Source organism: Eptesicus fuscus, chromosome 13 (assembly GCF_027574615.1).
Source record: "Eptesicus fuscus isolate TK198812 chromosome 13, DD_ASM_mEF_20220401, whole genome shotgun sequence".
Lineage (NCBI taxonomy): Eukaryota > Metazoa > Chordata > Mammalia > Chiroptera > Vespertilionidae > Eptesicus > Eptesicus fuscus.
Window position 1 is genome coordinate 56,866,124 of NC_072485.1, and position 17,764 is coordinate 56,883,887.

The following is a 17,764-nucleotide window of genomic DNA, read 5'->3' on the forward strand; positions in this document are numbered from 1 at the left end:
ATCATTTAATCTAAGAATGACTTCTGCTGAGTCTTTACATCACTGTCCTAAAACATGACACAGATTAATGTATTAACTTATTTCAGAATTTTCTCCTTAATAATTTTAATTGCTTTATTGAGGTATAATTCACATAGTATAAAGTTCACCTCCTTTACATGTATAATTCCATGGTTTTAAGGATATTTTTGGAGTTGTACAACCATTATAATAATCTAATTTTAGAATATTTTCATCATCCCAAGAAGAAAACTAGTACCCATTATCAGTCGTACCCCATTCTCTCCAGCTTAGTCCTAAACAACCACTCATCTACTTATATTTCTATAGATTGGCCTATTCTGGAAATTTTATGTAAAAGGGATCATATAGCATATGATCTTTTGTGACTGACTTTATTCACTTAAAAAATGTTTTTGAGGTTAATCCATGATACATGTGGCAGTGCTGCATTCTGTTTTATTACTGAATATTGTTACATGACTATCACATTTTCTTGATGCATTCATCAGTTGTTGAATATTTGGGTGGTTTCCACAATTTAGCTATTGTGAATCATGCTGATATGAACATCAGTGTGCAAGTATTTGTGTGGACATGTGTTTCATATTTCTTGGGTATATACCTAGGAATGGGGTTGCTGGGACATGTGGGAATCCTGTCTTTAATAGTTTGCAGAACTGCCGAAGTATTCCTGAATATTTTACATCCCCACTAGCAATGCACAAGGGATCCAATTTCACCACATTCTTGTAAATACTTACTGGCTGTCTTTTTATTTTTATTTATTTATTTATTTTTTATTTTTCAATTTTTTAAAATATATTTTTATTGATTTCAGAGAGGAAGGGAGAGGGAGAGAGAGTGTTAGAAACATGAATGATGAGAGAATCATTGATTGGCTGCCTCCTGCATGCCCCCTACTGGGGATCAAGCCCGCAACCTGGGCATGTGCCCTTGACTGGAATCGAACCCGGGACCCTTCAGTCCACAGGTTGACGCTCTATCCACTGAGCCAAACCAGCTGGGGCTGTCTGTCTTTTTAATGATAGCCATTCCAGTGGTTGTGCAGTGGTTTTGCTTTGGAGTTCCCTGGTTACTGGAGATGTTGAGCATCTTTTCATATGCATATTAGCCATTTGTCTATCTTTTTTGGAGATTTGTCTATTTAAATACTTTTTCTATATTCTAATTGGGTTATCTTTTTATGACTTGGTTTTAAAGGTTCTTTAAATATTCTGGATTCAAGGCACTAATAAGATATATGCTTTGTAAATATTTTCTCACAGTCCAGGGACTATGTCTCTAGCAATTCTTTATGAAATGACAGGCCTGCCTCAAAGAGAGTTCCTGAAACACATCTCTTTCTCTTCCCCTCACAAAGAGACTGTGGTAAATAAACATATCAGCATATCATTACCTGATTCTATTGCATTTATAAGCTCTTTTCTTCTAAGTTTCCTGTGGCTGCCTGATTCAATTATTTTTAAATAAATATGACCCACACTGTGGTCTAAGTAGGGTTTTGGAAAGAATGCAGGAGAAGGAATGAGAAGATGGGAGTTTGAGTTCCAGATGTAAAGCTTATTACCTATGTACTTATAAGAAAAGCCTCTAATGTGCTCCAAATTCCAATTTCTCCGTCTGTAAAATGTGACTGATAAGACCAGCTTGGCATATCCCAATGAGGTTATTGTAATGTTTGTAAAATACAAGAGATTTCCTTGAACGAAGTAAAGCTACACACCAGCCAGACCATACACATGAGGCATTTGCAGCCATAGATAGCTTCATTGATTGTTTCAGTAGCTTGTGTGGGTCCTGATTAGTTTTCTAAGGAAAACGATGTGTTAATTGACAATGGCTATTGATTGCAATTGATTGCAATGTTACAGAGGTGGATTACTTAGAGTCCTTCTGAGCTACCCTGTAAAAGAGAAAAGAGAAAGGAGCAAGGAACTATGTGACAATGGCAGCGTTTCATGAGCGCTCAATAAATATTAGCCAGCATAACAGTAATTATTATCATCATTACCCTTTGTCCTGAGAGGTTTGACACTCCAAACTCGGGTCACACATCAACAATCTTAAGCATACATCTTTCACCTCCCCAATCCATAGTCTTGTTTCTTGGGGACCGTAATTGAATCTAAGCAAATAACTTCCTTGGATCTTCAGAGGTATTCTAATTTAATTGTCTTCAAAAGCATATCTATTCACAGCCTTTCTGCCTGAACTATCAGCCTTAAAGGATAGAGAAAGTTTTCTTAACCAGTTTTTACCACCATCCAACAATGAAGTCTCTTCACAAGTAATTGCAGTAGTAATAGAAATAGTAGTACTAGTGGTATAGAAGTGGTACTACTAGTGGTAGTAATGGCAATAGCAATAATGACAGTAACATAGCTTATACTTATGGAGCATTTACTAGTTGTGATGTGCTGTGGTAAGTATTTTACCTGCAGTAGTAATTTAATCCTCACAACCATCCCAGGAGATAAGTTCTATTATTATGCACACTTGTATATATCAGGAAACTAAGATATAGATTCCAGGAGATAAGTTCTATTATTATGCACACTTGTATATATCAGGAAACTAAGATATAGATTGGCTGAGTCAAGTTCAGGTAGCTAGTAAGTGCCCTTTGGGGATAGGTCACATCTTAAGTAGGTATTTGGGGGCAGTATAGAAATAAAACACACACAGTCTTCATTTTTGGCATCATGGAATCATTCCCTTGTGTCTTGGCTTAGCTTCAACCACACCCAAATTGCTTCCAACTGCTCAGTAATGTGGAGGTCACCCCTGGTGTCTAGATTCACAAATCCAAGCCACCCTACTTACTAATTTTGTGATTTTAGGAAGGTTATTTAATGTCTTCTTGTCTCAGTTACTTCATTGTAAAATGAGCAAACATAACTTCATATGATTGTTGGGATAATTCAGAGATGTATGTACAATGTTTCGCTCAATGCTTGGCTTTCTTTGGGCTCAACATCATTAATTACGTAAAGTAGTAATGGCTGTAGAAAATGTTAGGGTATAAAAATGTATAATTCCTCTCTTTAAAGTTAATTACTTAATAAGACATTAATGATAAAACTCGTATCACTATATATTGTTCTGTGATTGCCTCCAAAGAGGTAAATATATTAAATGTAATAGAAGTTTCAAGATGGGTAAAATTCATGTGGTTTGAGGAGCAGGTGAAGAAAGCTTCATGGCAAGAGTGTGGGTGTGGAATGGTGTGTGAAGCCAGGCAGGGACACAGGTTTTCCATGTACACTGGGAGATAATATTTTGAGTCAGGGAAACACCATGACAAAATAGAAATGAACTCAGACATTTTCAGGACAAAATGGGGCCTCCTCATTAGAGAAGAGGGTTTGCTTTAATGATATGAGGATATAAGACCAGGAACAGAAGATCTGTTAATTAACTCAATGGGTAGAGGATCCTTTCACACTGTATAATATATCAAATCATCACACCGTACGCTTTAAATATCTTAGAATTTTATTTGTCAGTTATGCCTCAACAATGCTGGATAAAAGACCAGGTTGGAAAGGAGGGACCAAGCTTTTGGAATGTTGCATAGAACAATACCTTTCTTCACACTGTTCTTTTCTTTGGAGTGCCCTTCTTGGACAATTCTGGGTAATAAAATCACGACCATTTTTTAAAGACTAGTTCAAGTACTATGTTTTACAAGAAGGCTTTTCTCCTTATTCGTAGAAATTTCCTGTAATGAATTCTTTGTCCATCTTTGTTCTTATCTGGCGTGACCACACTTACAGGTTTGCTTGGGTCATCCTGAGTTATGTGCCTATTATCCCAGTATACTTATTAGCAGAACCCCCTTTGACTCTGAAATATGTTTTGTTTGTATGATAAAATGTAAGGTCACCCACTTATAACTCTTATCTCTCTTCCCTTGTGTTACATATGGCCGTCTGGTGGCCCCTATTAAAATGTTCACGTGAGCCGAGATCATATCTACTCAATTTGTGTTCCTGGTACAGACACTAGTAATTATTTATTAAGTGAATTTAAATAGGAGGTGGGAAAGATCTTGGAGTCAAACTCTGTATTCTTAAATCTTTTTTTTTTTTTTGGTTCCTAAAACCATCTGGTATTGCAGCTGCCCATACCAGGTGCTTGATAGGTCTGTAAATTTGGTCAGACTTCCACAGGGTTATGCTATTTTGGGAGTGTGCTGGAAATGTCTGTAGCACAGACTAGAAGTGTGTGCTCATAAATCTCCTTCCTTCCCAGTGCTTGCTAACCTGTGCACGTTTCTCACTGACAGTTTGGGTTGGTCTTGAGGCCTAAAGAAGGCTTTCCTTTGGAAAAATCCAAGTTGTTAAATCCAGTCAAATGTGCGTGCTTTTAGTTTAATTGCATGACTGAAACAGCTCATTTCTGGGTCTCTGTTATGAAATTTAGAATGAAAATTAATGAAGATAAATGATATTTCAGTTGTATTCTACATCGATCGAACAGGACACGATAGTTAACAAATTGTATTGAATTTTAATTTTTATTCAATTAGTGTTGTTTTATTGGGGTTTTAACCTGGGACTTCTACACTTACTTTAGAACGTTTTATGATTTAATAACCCTACTTGATTTTTCTTCTTAAAATTTCTAGAATGTTATACTAGCAGATGTTAAAGGGATTAAAGGACATAGTCTTTCCTGTATTATTTATTTATTTATTTCCAAAGTAATCATTTAGATGGCTTTAAACTTCCTTATTATGAGCAGAAAGTATAGTTGTCTGTGAAATCTTGATTTCTTACTTGGAATCTTTTAGTCCATGGTGTACCGTTAGATCTTCCCCCCCATACACACATCTTGTGGTTTAAGGATGTCACCACTGTTTGAATATATGGGTGGGGCAAAAGTAGGTTTGCAGTTGTGAGTATGTGAAACACAGTTTATTCTTGTATTATTATTTATTAAATATTGTAATTTTTCTATATAAACAACTATAAACTTGCTTTTGCCCCACCCTGTATATAATCATAGTACTACACATTTAAACCAGAGATTAAATTCTGAACCCTATGTAAATGGGTTCTATGGAAAATTAAACCGCTGAAAGCCCTTAGAGAGAGAGTCTTGTGAGTAAATTGCTTTTCTACTCAGAGCACAACATTCCCTGTGACCAGTGCTAATCTGTGGTAAGGACTTGGTCAATGTTCCTTTGCCTGGCTATGTAACTGTCTTCCTTTCCAATCTCATACTCTTTGTTTGAAAGAAGCCATAGAAGCTCTCATGTAGGATTGTGTCTTTTTCTAACCTTGGAGGAAAGGTTTCCCATCTGTGGCACCACTGACATTTTACACTAATGAGTTCTTAGTTGTGGTAGGCTTTCCTGCGCATTGGAAGATGTTTAGCAGCATCCCTGGCCTCTGTCCGCTAGGTTTTATGGCATCCTTTATCCCAAATAATGATAATCAAAAAACATTTCCAGACATCGTCAAATGTTTCAAGGGGTAAAGAGGATTCCAAATGGCCCCCTGTTGAGCACTACTGCCTTGAAGCCTTTGCAGAAACCTTCACAGAACGTGGAAGAAGCAATGTTCTTAGAGAAGCACACATCAATCCTGTGATTTGCATAAGTCGCTTGACTTCTCTGACACTCACTCCCTTTCCCTGCAAAGTGGGGAGAATAACATCATCTTTTAGAGTCATTGAGATTTCAGCCACATTAGGCAGAGAAACCTGATTGTACGCAGTAACGTCCCAGTACATGGACTGTAGTCACTCTCATTCCTATTTGGGGAGTTCCAACTAATTTTTCAACATCAGTGATTCCAATTTAAATAAAGGTGTCTTTCTTCCCCCCCCCCACCTCTGTGTACAGAGCACGATGAATGTGGCAGTGGGCAGCACAACTGTGATGAGAATGCCATCTGCACCAACACTGTCCGAGGACACAGCTGCACCTGCAAACCCGGCTATGTGGGGAACGGGACCATCTGCAGAGGTAGGCTTTCTGCCCTGGGGGTACGCTGTGAGCTACCACCCTACCTGGGCTCTCGGTACTCATGTGCAGAATGCTTTCAACACTCTGGCATAGTCAGGGTTCCTGCTCCTGGTTGGTCAGCTGGCGGGGGCACTGGGCATCAGAGGAGAGGAGACATGCCTTGAGTGTACCTTTCAGGTTGAATGAAAAAGGTGTCCGTGCAGGTCAGGGGCATGGTCCCACAATTGGATGGCTGTTCAGCTTTACCTCTGGGCCTGAGCTGGTGAAGGATGCTCTGATTGCCTCTATTCCCTGTGAGGCTTTGCTCAGAGAGCAAGTGGGCACTGCTCATGGTCACACTTGAGGCATCTATTTGGGGAAGAAGCCTAAAATTTCAGCTGTTCCCTGTGTTTATAGCAGCCAGCAGATTCAGAGGTCAGTGCCCTTGCTCCCATTTGCATTTAGCATAAAATACAAACTCCTCCCTTTGGTTCAGCATCGGGTCCCTGGGTCCTCTCAGCCTCTCTCTTTTCTCTCACCCTCACTCCTTTCTCATGACCATGTTATTCTTGGAAAATGCTAATCACATTCCTGTCCCAGGACTTTGCTTTTTTGTCCCCTCAGCCCCCAGGCTCATTTCTTTCAGTATCACTCATTACAGGAGCTTTCTTTGACCATTCTGTTTAAAATGACACCCCTATTACCTCTTAGTTCTGTGCCCTACTTCATTTTTTCTTTGCTGACACAACCTGATAGAATATTGCACATCTACATGCTTATGCATTGTCTGTCTCCCCATTGGGATGTCAGCTCCACAAGAATGACCACTTGGTCTTGTCTCCCTGCTCTGTCCCCAGCAACTGGAAGGGTGCCTGGCATATTGTAGGTGCTCCTTAAATAAGTGTTAAGTGACTGAATCAAGCAAAGGGGAAGGAGACACAATCACATTGGAAGAGGCAAAATGTACAGCCCCACCCCACACCACACCCCAAACAAACAGAAAAATGATCTTTTGAATTAGGTATTATTTTACCCTCATTTTAGAGGTGACAAAACTGAGACACAGAAAGTTTAAGTACCTTGCACCAAGGACACACAGCACATTATCCTCTATAGAGATGACATCCTGATGATGAGAGAGAAATAATGACTTACTTCACCATATTCATAATTAGGTGAGGGGATAGTTTGAAAAGATTGATTTCATTTTATTGATGAGCTTGGGGTAAATAGCCTCATACATAACAGATTTTAAATTGGTTAATCTTTCTAATGGTAATTTGACAAAACCTATCTATTTATAAATCTGAAGAGTGATGTAGGGATTCTCTTGATTCCCTTGGTTTTACCTGTTGAAATGTGTTCTAAAAAAAGCACATGCTCATGACATGCAGACACAGTGATGTTTTTGTGGCATTTGTATTCATCAAAAACCAGAAACTGCTAAAATACTCATCAGTAATGGAATGATTTAGTCTATTTGGTGTATTATGGAATAGGATAGAGTGGTTAGAAATTCTAACTGTATGTATGCACACACACATGTAAAATACACACATGTGCATATATATATATGCACACACATATACATATATACTGAGAGAACTCCAAGACATATTTTGGAGAAAAAAGAAAAGAAAAGAAAAAAGCAAATAAAATCAAGTTACAGGACAATACATATAGCATTCTCACATATCTAATTCATTATTTTAAAATGTCTGAACACATATTTATGCAAATGCATAGGCACTAGAAACATGCAAATTGTTCACCGTCTTCCTCAGGTGTGTGTGTGTGTGTGTGTGTGTGTGTGTGAAATAGAATTCACTTATTGCTATGTATTCAATATTGTTTGCATCTCTTACAATGGGAATTTATACATGTAATATGTGTGTTGTTGTTTTTTTTTCAGTTCCATGAGGCAAATAAAGAAACCAGTGCTCAGCTTTTAGGAAAAGGCTGAAGCTATTTTCAAAGCAAAACAAAACACATAAACATTAATAGAGTTCCCTGGATTACCAAGCCCATTGCTAGTACCTGCACACTCAAGCTGTAAATCTGAGGAGGGAACAACGCAGGGATTTGATTTTAATGCTTTTGTCTCAGGATTATGTTACCTTGTCAAATAATATTAATTGCGTTGGTGCAGTGAGTTTGTGTTTGCTATGTCCTCTCACAGCATTGTGATAAGTGGTCACTTCACCTTTGTGGAATTTGAAAGTCCAACTGTGGGAAAAAATATGTGTTCAAATAATGTTTCTGGTGTCTAGAAATACATCTTTTCTTGAAAGTTATGAAATAGGACAAATAATTTTCTTGAAGTGATTTTCATGGTTCATTGTGTTGACCTCAGTAAGGTGGGAGAATCTTGTGTTTTATAAATGTTGCTTGGGGAGGCAGTGCAGTGTAGTTGAAGAATTAGACAAACAGTTTGGAGAGTTGAGGTTTAGACCTGATTTTATCACTGGTGAGTTGCAAATTCTATATTTTTACATAGCAAAATCAGGTTAGTACCACCTTCTGTGTTTATCCAACAATGCTATTGCAAAGCCTTATTAAAGGAGTATGTATGGGAGAGTTTTAAACTATCAAATGCTGTAAGAAATGAAGGCAGCATTATTAGTGGTGCAAAGATGATGAAGAAGGAGGAGGCAGCTCATGAGCTGCTTGAAGCGCAGCCTTCTGACTGAAGTACAGTCAGACCTCATTTTATTGCACTGCCCTTTATCGCGCATCACAGATGTTGCATTTTTAAAAAACAGAAGGAAAGACCCTCCATCCCCAAAATGATTGAGATGGTTTATTGCAATACTCACTTTATTGCCATGCTCACTTTATTGATACTTGCTTTATTACGGTGGTCTGGAACCTAGCCTGCAATATCTCTGAGATGTACTTGTACCCAAATTTGTCTCTTGGTTTCAGGGCAGGCATTTTATAGGTAACTTTCCCACCTGTAACTGAAACATTTACAGAGGCAGTGGATAAGGATCACCAGACAATTTGAACTAATTCTTTTTTTTTTTTTTTTTTTTTTTGGCAATGTGTAAGAGCTTTTCTAGATATGATATTGTTCATGGAATTAACTACCTGTTTACACTTCTATCAACAACCAAAACACAAGGCAGCGGTTTCTCAAAAATACTAATTGGTGTGAATTCTCTCCAATGGGCTTTCCTAGTGACTGATGCCCATGTTAGGAGTTTTTGACTTTTTACAAGGATGGAAAATGCCATTTCAGCTTCAACAACAGTCACAAGTATGTACGTGCCAGACACCTTGCTGGGTGTGTTCACGTGCGTCATCTCATTCAGCTCCCACTGTATCCCTGGCAGGCTGCTAGCATTAGTCTGTTTCACAGGTGAAACTTGAATAAGCCATAGTTGAATCTGATTTAACTCAGTTAGTGTGACTGCTTTTGGTTTCTTCCCTCCTCTCCCTCCCTTCCTTTTTCTTTTCTTTCATCATTATTTCCTCTTTCCTACTCTTTTTTCATTTATGCTTTCACTTCCTTTTCCTCCCTGGCTGTTCACCATTTCTCTCTCTCTCTCTCTCTCTCTCTCTCTCTCTCTCTCTCTCTCTCTCTCTCTCTCTCTCTCGATATTAACTAGAGACTGTAAAGAAAATAAAAAGGGAAGAGAGAGTGCAATGATAATCTATAATTAAAAATATTTTTGTGGACATTTTTGTAAACAGACTAAAGTACTTTTGAAAATAGGCAGTAGCTGCTGCTAAATACTAGTATTTGGGGTTAAGTAGGGAAAACATGTACAAACTGTTTCAAATTAGATTTACACAACCCGACGTGAAGGTTGGGGCTGTCTGTGGAAGTGTTGATCTGTTTCCCCAGTCCTCAGATTGCCTGGAACCGAAGGTGGGCTCTAACTAGGCAGTCGTCCATAAGTCGCTGATAGGCTAAGCCTGTGCTCCTGTCTGTCATTGCGGCTGGATATGATGACCCTTGAAAACTGATAATGACTGGTAAGATTGACATGTGGCTTATAAACATACGGTGAGTGGGAATTCTGTATCAGGAGACTGATTTTAGGCACACAAAGAGCAAAAAACAACTGACGATAGGGCCACTGGAGATTTTGCCATTTAGGGTAGGAAAAGGATTTGAACAAGGGCTTTCAACTCAATAAAACAATATACAACGTGATTATCTCAGGGAAAGAGGCTTATATAGAATTACTTCTACTATAGAGCCACGTGAAAGGCATATTTGGTGTCAGTTAGGTCTCCTTTGGTTTCAAGTCGAAGAAATGTACCGGTAGGAGTGGAGCCCAGAGTAAAATGAAAGTGGGGTCCTTGTTCAAGGAGTAGGAAAATTCTGCTGTTTAAACATAATAAAATATAATGCTTTTCTCATTCTTCTGTGGTCTCTTTCTCAACCTATCGTGGTGTTTTTATTTGATATTTAATGTCTCTACCTTGGCCACGAGGATAGTTTTGGGTTGAGCACAGACCATCACAGGAGCTTCAGGCTCGTCCCCCATTGACTCCGGGGCTTCTGTGCCCTGACCAATGCGCTCTGACCTGGCTGGGGCAGGGAAGCCAGTTCTGTAGATTTCCTTCCACCCTTAGTCCACAGCAGATGGACAACGCCAGAGGACTGTAGCCTCCTTACCAGTTCCCTCATCTCCCACAGAATGCACCCAAGTGCTGCCAGCTAGGAGCAGGTATGGCATAGCCATGCTCCACCTGGAAACATCCAGAGCAAGAGTGCATACCCAAACTGACCCTTCGTGTGTCTGTACACAGGACTCTGCTGGGGATAGAGTAAAGCAGTTGTTGCTGGACGGGGAGGGAGAGGCTGTAAGAGATCTGGGGGCCCAGGGGTCGGAAATGGAGAGCTGAAAACCCATCCTAGAGAGACAGGGAGACGTTGGGAGTTGGGGCTACACATGAGCTCAGGCTCTAAACCCCAATCATGTGCTCCATTGTCCCATGGGCCATCTGTTACAAAACACAAATTCAAAGATGAAATGACTGAGAACTTTAAGATGGTGACCACAGAGCATCAATCCCCATATGTCAGATACTGTTTGTGTGCTTGTGAAGTTGGCTGTCTTAGTGAGTTTTCTAGGTGTTATAGGCAAAAAGTGGGGGGCTTCGAAGCTGATGACTGCAGGAGCTGGGGTGCTGCTAGTGGTGCTCTCCTCTGCCTCCTTTCTGCTTCTCTGAGGATTGGCGTCACAGTTCTTTCTCATTACAGACTGGCTTTATGATTATCCTTTCATGTGGTTGAAGATCAGACCCTTGTTTTATAGGTTCAGAAACTTGGCCTTCTCAGGGTACCTGAGGTGATTAATATCTTATGGACCAATATAGTCATTTATTATGATAGCTTTCCTGGTTTGAGTAGTGCCTACAAATGATACCCTTGTTTTTCCCGCCTGCATCTTGAACAGAGAAACAAATCAAGCAAGTGGAGAGCAAAACATCGATATCAATACTGATCAATACTGATAAAGATCATGCCCAAGAATGCGACTTATGTACATGACAATAGTATTCATAATATTGAATCCCCAAACTAAGCTCCTGCAGCCAGTCACAGGTGTCCAAGGCAACCCAGGGAGCATGTGCACATGGGGCTTCCTCTGCACACTTTAGGGCCGCCTGGTCCCTCAGCACAAGTGAGGAAAGAGCAGGGTTACCCATGTGCAGTCCTTCTCTACAGCTCACAGTCAGTCAGGGGAGAGTGAGAGGGTAGGCCAAGAGGCCAAGGGGAAATTGCTGTTTGGGAAATCAGATAAATGGGAACACCTCCTCCCCATCTCTGCTAACAACTTCTGTTTTTGTCTAGATTCATCTTATTTCTTAAATAAAATATTTGCAGGGACCCCATTTTTTAAAATTCAGAATTATTTAAGTGGGAAATCACAGCCAAGGAGTCAGCTGGGGGTGTTATTGGCTCATCATCTGAGTAGCCATTTGCCGGAAGAGTCATTCCAGAGACTATTGCAAAGCTACGTGATGCCCTTGCCCAACATACTCCAGCATTTACAGAGACAGCAGGTGGTATCACACTCCTCCTGTCCCCTCACCTTCCTGTTTTCTAGAGAAGTAGATTAATTCAACTTCCCTTTGACCAATGTTTTACTTTCAAACCACATTGAGGGGGCTCTTTAATGATTTTACAGTTTATGTCCATGTAGTTTCATTTTTCTTTCCCTTCCAACTCCTGGAAGCCCTCCCTGATCTCAGCCTGGGTGAGCCTCCCTTCTCTGAGCATCAGACACCTTCCAAACAACACTACAGTAACTATCATCCCCTGTTGTCCTTGGCTGTTTACTTGTCTGTTTCCTGCAGGCCAAGGCTATGTGTCTTTGTGTAGCCAACAGTTAGCAAAAAAACTAAAGATGTTATATATGCTCAACAGTTTTCTGATGAGTGAACACATCAAGATTCCTTTCTAATAGAACATGCACAGTTTATCTGGAAGATTTTACATAAAGGAAAAGTCTGCCTGGGACACAGAAGTACTTAGGCCCCTCAAGCCTTACCCCCACCCAGACTGAAGAAAACACAGCTCCCAAATGCACCATAGCTGTGCAAACGGACTTTAATGTGGAGTCTGCATTGCTAATGGATGACTGGCTTTCAAAGAAAATAATGCTGCCTTCATTTCTTACACCCCGAGCAGCTGGGGTGTTGGCACAGGGATGGGAACCTCTGGGGATCGCACTGTGCCTGAGTGCAGGAGGTCTGAGAGAAGAGGCGGCTTGTACCATGCTTGATGGTCTCTGACACACGTGTACCAATTTTCCTCAGACTTGCAAACCAACCCTCCTCTTCATAAAGGGAAGTTCGCTGTTGAAGTTCCTGCATCATAGGTGAATGCTCATTCTAAGGCACTTCCGAATCCCTCAGTGCTTTGAAGTCATTCATTATATGCTGGCTGACATTGAGGTGCACCTGTAGACACACTGCTTCCTAGGAGTTTCTGTTTGATGGGATGCTGGGAAAATTGTTCAAGAAAGACACAGATAGTCAGGAACAGAAGGTGAGAGGAGGTTTATATAATATAAACAGAAAGATTATATCACATGCAATGGCTCATGTTAAAGATGGAAATGAAATCCTGAATTAAATAAGTAATATAGGTGTCTCACATGCACAAAGATGCTTCCAGAGACTCACAGGCAACATAGGAGGGAGAAAGGGAGAGTAGAAAGGTAAGTTGTTTTAATAAGACATCACTGATGATAATAAAATTGATAAACTGCTGGGCTGTGAATCAGAGAATATGATATTTGAAGATTTTAAAGCAAATAGCAAGGGGAATAGAGAGCCTTTGGCAAAAATACTTACAGCACTCTAGATGTAGTTTCCAAACGCGGTTAATGTAATGAGGAAAGTTCCATCTAAAACTCTGCCTTTAGGTTTAGAGACAAAATGTTACAGAGAATGGTGGGAGGCAAGGTAGACTGATGTTATAGTATGGCTCGACCCATTTTGAGCAGGCCCTTTGTAAAAACATTCATAGTGATAAATGGACAAGGGTTGTGTGTGTATTTCTAAGAGTGCACCTCTGGTTGTAGAGCAATTTTATAACATTTAGAGGAAGGATCTGAAGCTCTACTTTACACCAATTCATTTATAAAGTTAGAAAGAAGGTTGATTAAAGGTAGCTCAGGATTAGACTCTGTTAATAGAAAAAAATCTTTGCAACAAATGTGGACTACCCTTTCGCAATTAGAGCCGCTTAAAATTTCCCACCTGTAGAAGATGATGTGGAAGGGTGTCCCTCTGGTAGTGTTTAAGATTTTTTTCAGGATCATATTGAAATAATTAGACCAGGTCAGATGACAGTAAGAGATGTAACTTTATACAATTTTTTACTGTTATTAGATGATTTAACTACACAAAAATAATAAACATAAAGACAGGACTCTGGGTGTGGATGACAAAACACTTTTTAGGTCAGTTCAAACAGTTGTTAGAAAGTGTTCTTAACACAGGGATACAAATGTTAACATATAATGGCAAGAAATGGTTTGTTCAGAATATGCAGAACCATAATGCCATGCTTACATATATGTAGACCTGAGGAGTGGGCTGCAGAATGATGACACAATTTTCTACTGGAAAAGCCGTTTCCTACTGAATAAAACACAAACTCTTTAGCATTCAAGACCCTGCAACAACTTGGCCCCATCTGAATATTTGCAGCCTCTTATCTTACAATGTCATCTGTCCCCAATACCTCACCAGTCACTCTGGAGAGTGAGCTAACTGTTCTCCTAATAGGCCAGCCCAGGTCATCTCAAGTCCCCTTCCCTTTACTGGGGATAATTTAATATACAGGATCACCTTTTTCCGTGCTTCTCTTCTTCTAATTGAAATTCTGTTCATCCCTCTTAGTCCAGCTCAAATCCTACTTTTTCCCTGATCTGCTCAGAATAAATTTTCTCCTCCCAATTCTGATGATAGTATTTAAAGCATTATGCCTCATTAAACTTTGCTGTTTATACATCAGCCTTTTCCACTGACATGAGACCTTGTGCTTCCTGGGTGCTCAGTAAACAGATATTAATGCCAAAAAAGAACTGGCCCGTTGCTCTGACACAGAACAACTCTGCTCTTGTGGCTTGATGTATTAATTGCTACTGCGCCACCGTTCAGAAAATCAAAGAGAACTTAAAATTGTAAAGTAAATGCTGGTATCATTTCTATTTTAATGTTTTATGAAAACATTAATGGGCCTGCTACTTAAGTTCAAAGACATTATCTGTTGTGCGTAGAACATATATTTATTTTACTAGAGGCCCGATGCACGAAGATTCGTGCAAGAATGGGCCTTCCTTCCCCTGGCTGCTGGCACCGCCTTCGTTCTGGCTGGAGCCGCCCTTTCTGCCTTCCCATGCTGCCCAGAAGCCCTGAGTAGCTGTGGTGTTGGCATAGGGATGGGAAACTCTGGGGATCTCACTGTGCCTGAGTGCAGGATGTCTGAGAGAAGAGACGGCTGGTACCATGCTTGAGCCATGGTCTCTAACATATGTGTACCAATTTTCCTCAGACTTGCAAACCAACCCTCCTCTTCGTAAAGGGAAAAGCTATGACTTAGGTACAGAAACGAAGAAACTTAAAACCATCATTCCACTACCATTTTCTCTGAAGGGCTGGGGCAGATAAGGACTCTCACAGCCCACTCCTCCAGCTCCAGAAATGTTTGCCTATTATAGATGCACCATTACCAGTAATAGTAAAAGTAGATGGGTAGTAATATTACCATGAGTATTTGTGTATTGATTCAGCAGTATTTAAATAACTTCAAACCTTTGTGCAAACTCATTGTCCTACAAATATTTACCTGTCACTGAATTTAAACATGGGTGTATTTGTTATACTGCCAAAAGGGGTGGGGGCACTTTATAATGCTGATTTAATTTTAAGAGAAGGAAGGTTATCTGTGCCAAGGGAAGATTATTATGCTTAAATTTTAATGATGCTTTCTTTGAAAAAATGTGACTGAAACAAGAAAGTGAAACTGATTGTCTAGTCTGCATTATCAAGAGACATTATGTTTATCAGTTTGTCAAAGATGTGCAGGCAAATACAGGAGCTATATTGCAGCCTTAAAACCAGCAACAGTGCCACAAGACTGCAAGGCAAGGCAACTTGTGTAGCTTTGGACACAATGTATCAGTTGTGTTATTTTGGCTTAACAAGTCTGACCTTGAGATAGTCTCATCCTGGCCACTAATATTCTTCTCCTTAAAGTGCATTTCTACTGGGCACAGAAGAGCCTCTTGGATGCACTTAAAGCACTTTCCATCACTTACCAGAGCCAGTGCTTACCTTTTAACGTTTGCAACCCAGTGGACAGTAATGATGTCCCTCGGGGTTTGAGGAAAACATGTTAAACCAGTCTGTATGTCAGAGGGTGTGGAGTTCTGACACTTAGACAAGTGCTGATTCTTCTGAGTGCATTTTGAGGTTGCACTTTGATGAGATACATAGATGTTTGTTATCCATAATTGTCACATCTGAGATGACTCATGAGATTAACAGAGCCAAATAAATATATATCAGTCAATTTTATTTTAAAACAGGCTACTGAACATCGACTTTCTGTTGAGCAATCAATTTAAGACTGTATTTCCTTCCTAAGTAACAATTCTCAATGGACTAGGAGACTTTCTTGAGGCAACATTATTGAAACATGTCATAGGCAATCTCTAGGCTACCTGTCGGATTATGGTCTGTTTGGGGAGCAATAATTCACAAAATAATTCAAAGTATTTAACAACCGGTACTATTCTAGAATGGTGCCACCTATACTTGACATGCCCATAGTAGTAGCTCAGAATCTGTGCAAAGCACATTCACCTTATGTAGAACAAAAAACAAAGAAGCTATAGTACCTAGTTGGGTGCCGTATTTTAAGGCAAGGTTGGCTTCAATAGATCTGGTCCCTCTTAATGTCTATTGTTCTGTGAGAGCTAAGCAGTCAGGAGCCTAGGTCAAGCACTGTTGCAGCCTTTGCCTGGCCCAAAAACCTCTTTTTTTATTAAATATGTGTTTTTTAATTGATTTCAGAGAGAGAGAGAGATAGAGGGAGGGAGGGATGGAGAGGGAGGGAGGGAGAAAGAGAGAGAGAGAGAGAGAGAGAGAGAGAGAGAGAGAGAGAGAGAGAGAGAGATGATGATGAGAGAGAATCATTGATCCGCTGCCTCCTGTACACCCTCTACTAGGGATTGAGCCCATAACTTGGGCATGTGCCCTGACCAGGAATCAAATCTGATCTGAACCATGACCTCCTGATTCATGGGTCAATGCTCATCACTGAGTCACACTGGCTGGGTTGACCTAGATACTTCTTAATAGAGGCTTCTCTTGACTCTAAGGATACAAAGGATAAATTGAAAAACATTTACAAATAATGTTCAAATGTCCACATAATTTGGGGTAGTGCTAACTACAACCCTTCCTTAATAGGATATTGGTGGAATGCTTAACTAGTACTGACCAGTAGAATGGGTTGTGGTTTGCACTTTCCTTTCGCCTTTATGCCTCATCCTATCCCCTACACGATGATTGGTTTCTTCATTTCAGCCTCATGAATGCTCCTCTGTTGTATAAAGTCAGAGATGCACCCTAGCTCAGTGATGGGCAACCTTTTGAGCTTGGTTGTCAAACTTCGCCAAAAAACTGAGCATAACTCGGGTAGTGTGTCACTTTGAGGAAAAAACATTATTTCGCAAATGTTTCATCCTCAGGAGCAGCAAATGTTTCATCCTCGGCATGCGGCCGCCCCAGCGGCTGCGTGTCATCAGAAATGCTGACACGCGTGTCATAGGTTTGCCATCACTGCATTTGGCTCAGTGGATAAGGCCTGTGGACTGAAGGGTCCCAGGTTCAATTCCAGTCAAGGGCACATGCCCAGGTTGCAGGCTCAATCCCCAGGAGCGAGCATGCAGGAGGCAGCTGGTCAATGATTCTTTCTCATCATTGATATTTCTATCTCTCTCTTCCTCTCCCTTCCTCTCTGAAATCAATAAAAAAAATATTTGGAAAAAAAAGTCAGAGATGCTCATGACAGTGCCTCAGCTCTGTTGACAGTTGCTCAAAGCTTAGTCCATAAAATACAGATGTCTTCCAACATGACCACAAATTGAATTCCGTGTTCGTTTCAATTGCTCTTGCCTAATCTGATTTCTTTTTAGATGCTATTTGCCAGGACATCTGGGTTACACCTTGTCCTTTGATAATGAACCAGTCATGGGATCTATTCTTGTCAGCCATTGCCTCATTTGTTAATAGACATAATGCCAT

At 40.2% G+C, this 17,764-nt stretch overlaps 1 protein-coding gene across 3 annotated transcripts in view; it reads left to right on the forward strand.

Annotated features, from left to right (window-relative positions):
* NELL1 (neural EGFL like 1) overlaps nucleotides 1–17,764 on the forward strand; it is a 689,563-nt gene that overhangs the window by 414,984 nt on the left and 256,815 nt on the right. For all 3 annotated transcript variants that reach the window (XM_008148966.3, XM_008148967.3, XM_054725521.1), the window contains one exon: nucleotides 5,876–5,998. In XM_008148966.3, coding sequence (XP_008147188.2) covers nucleotides 5,876–5,998 — 123 coding nt within the window. The remainder of the gene's footprint in view (nucleotides 1–5,875; nucleotides 5,999–17,764) is intronic.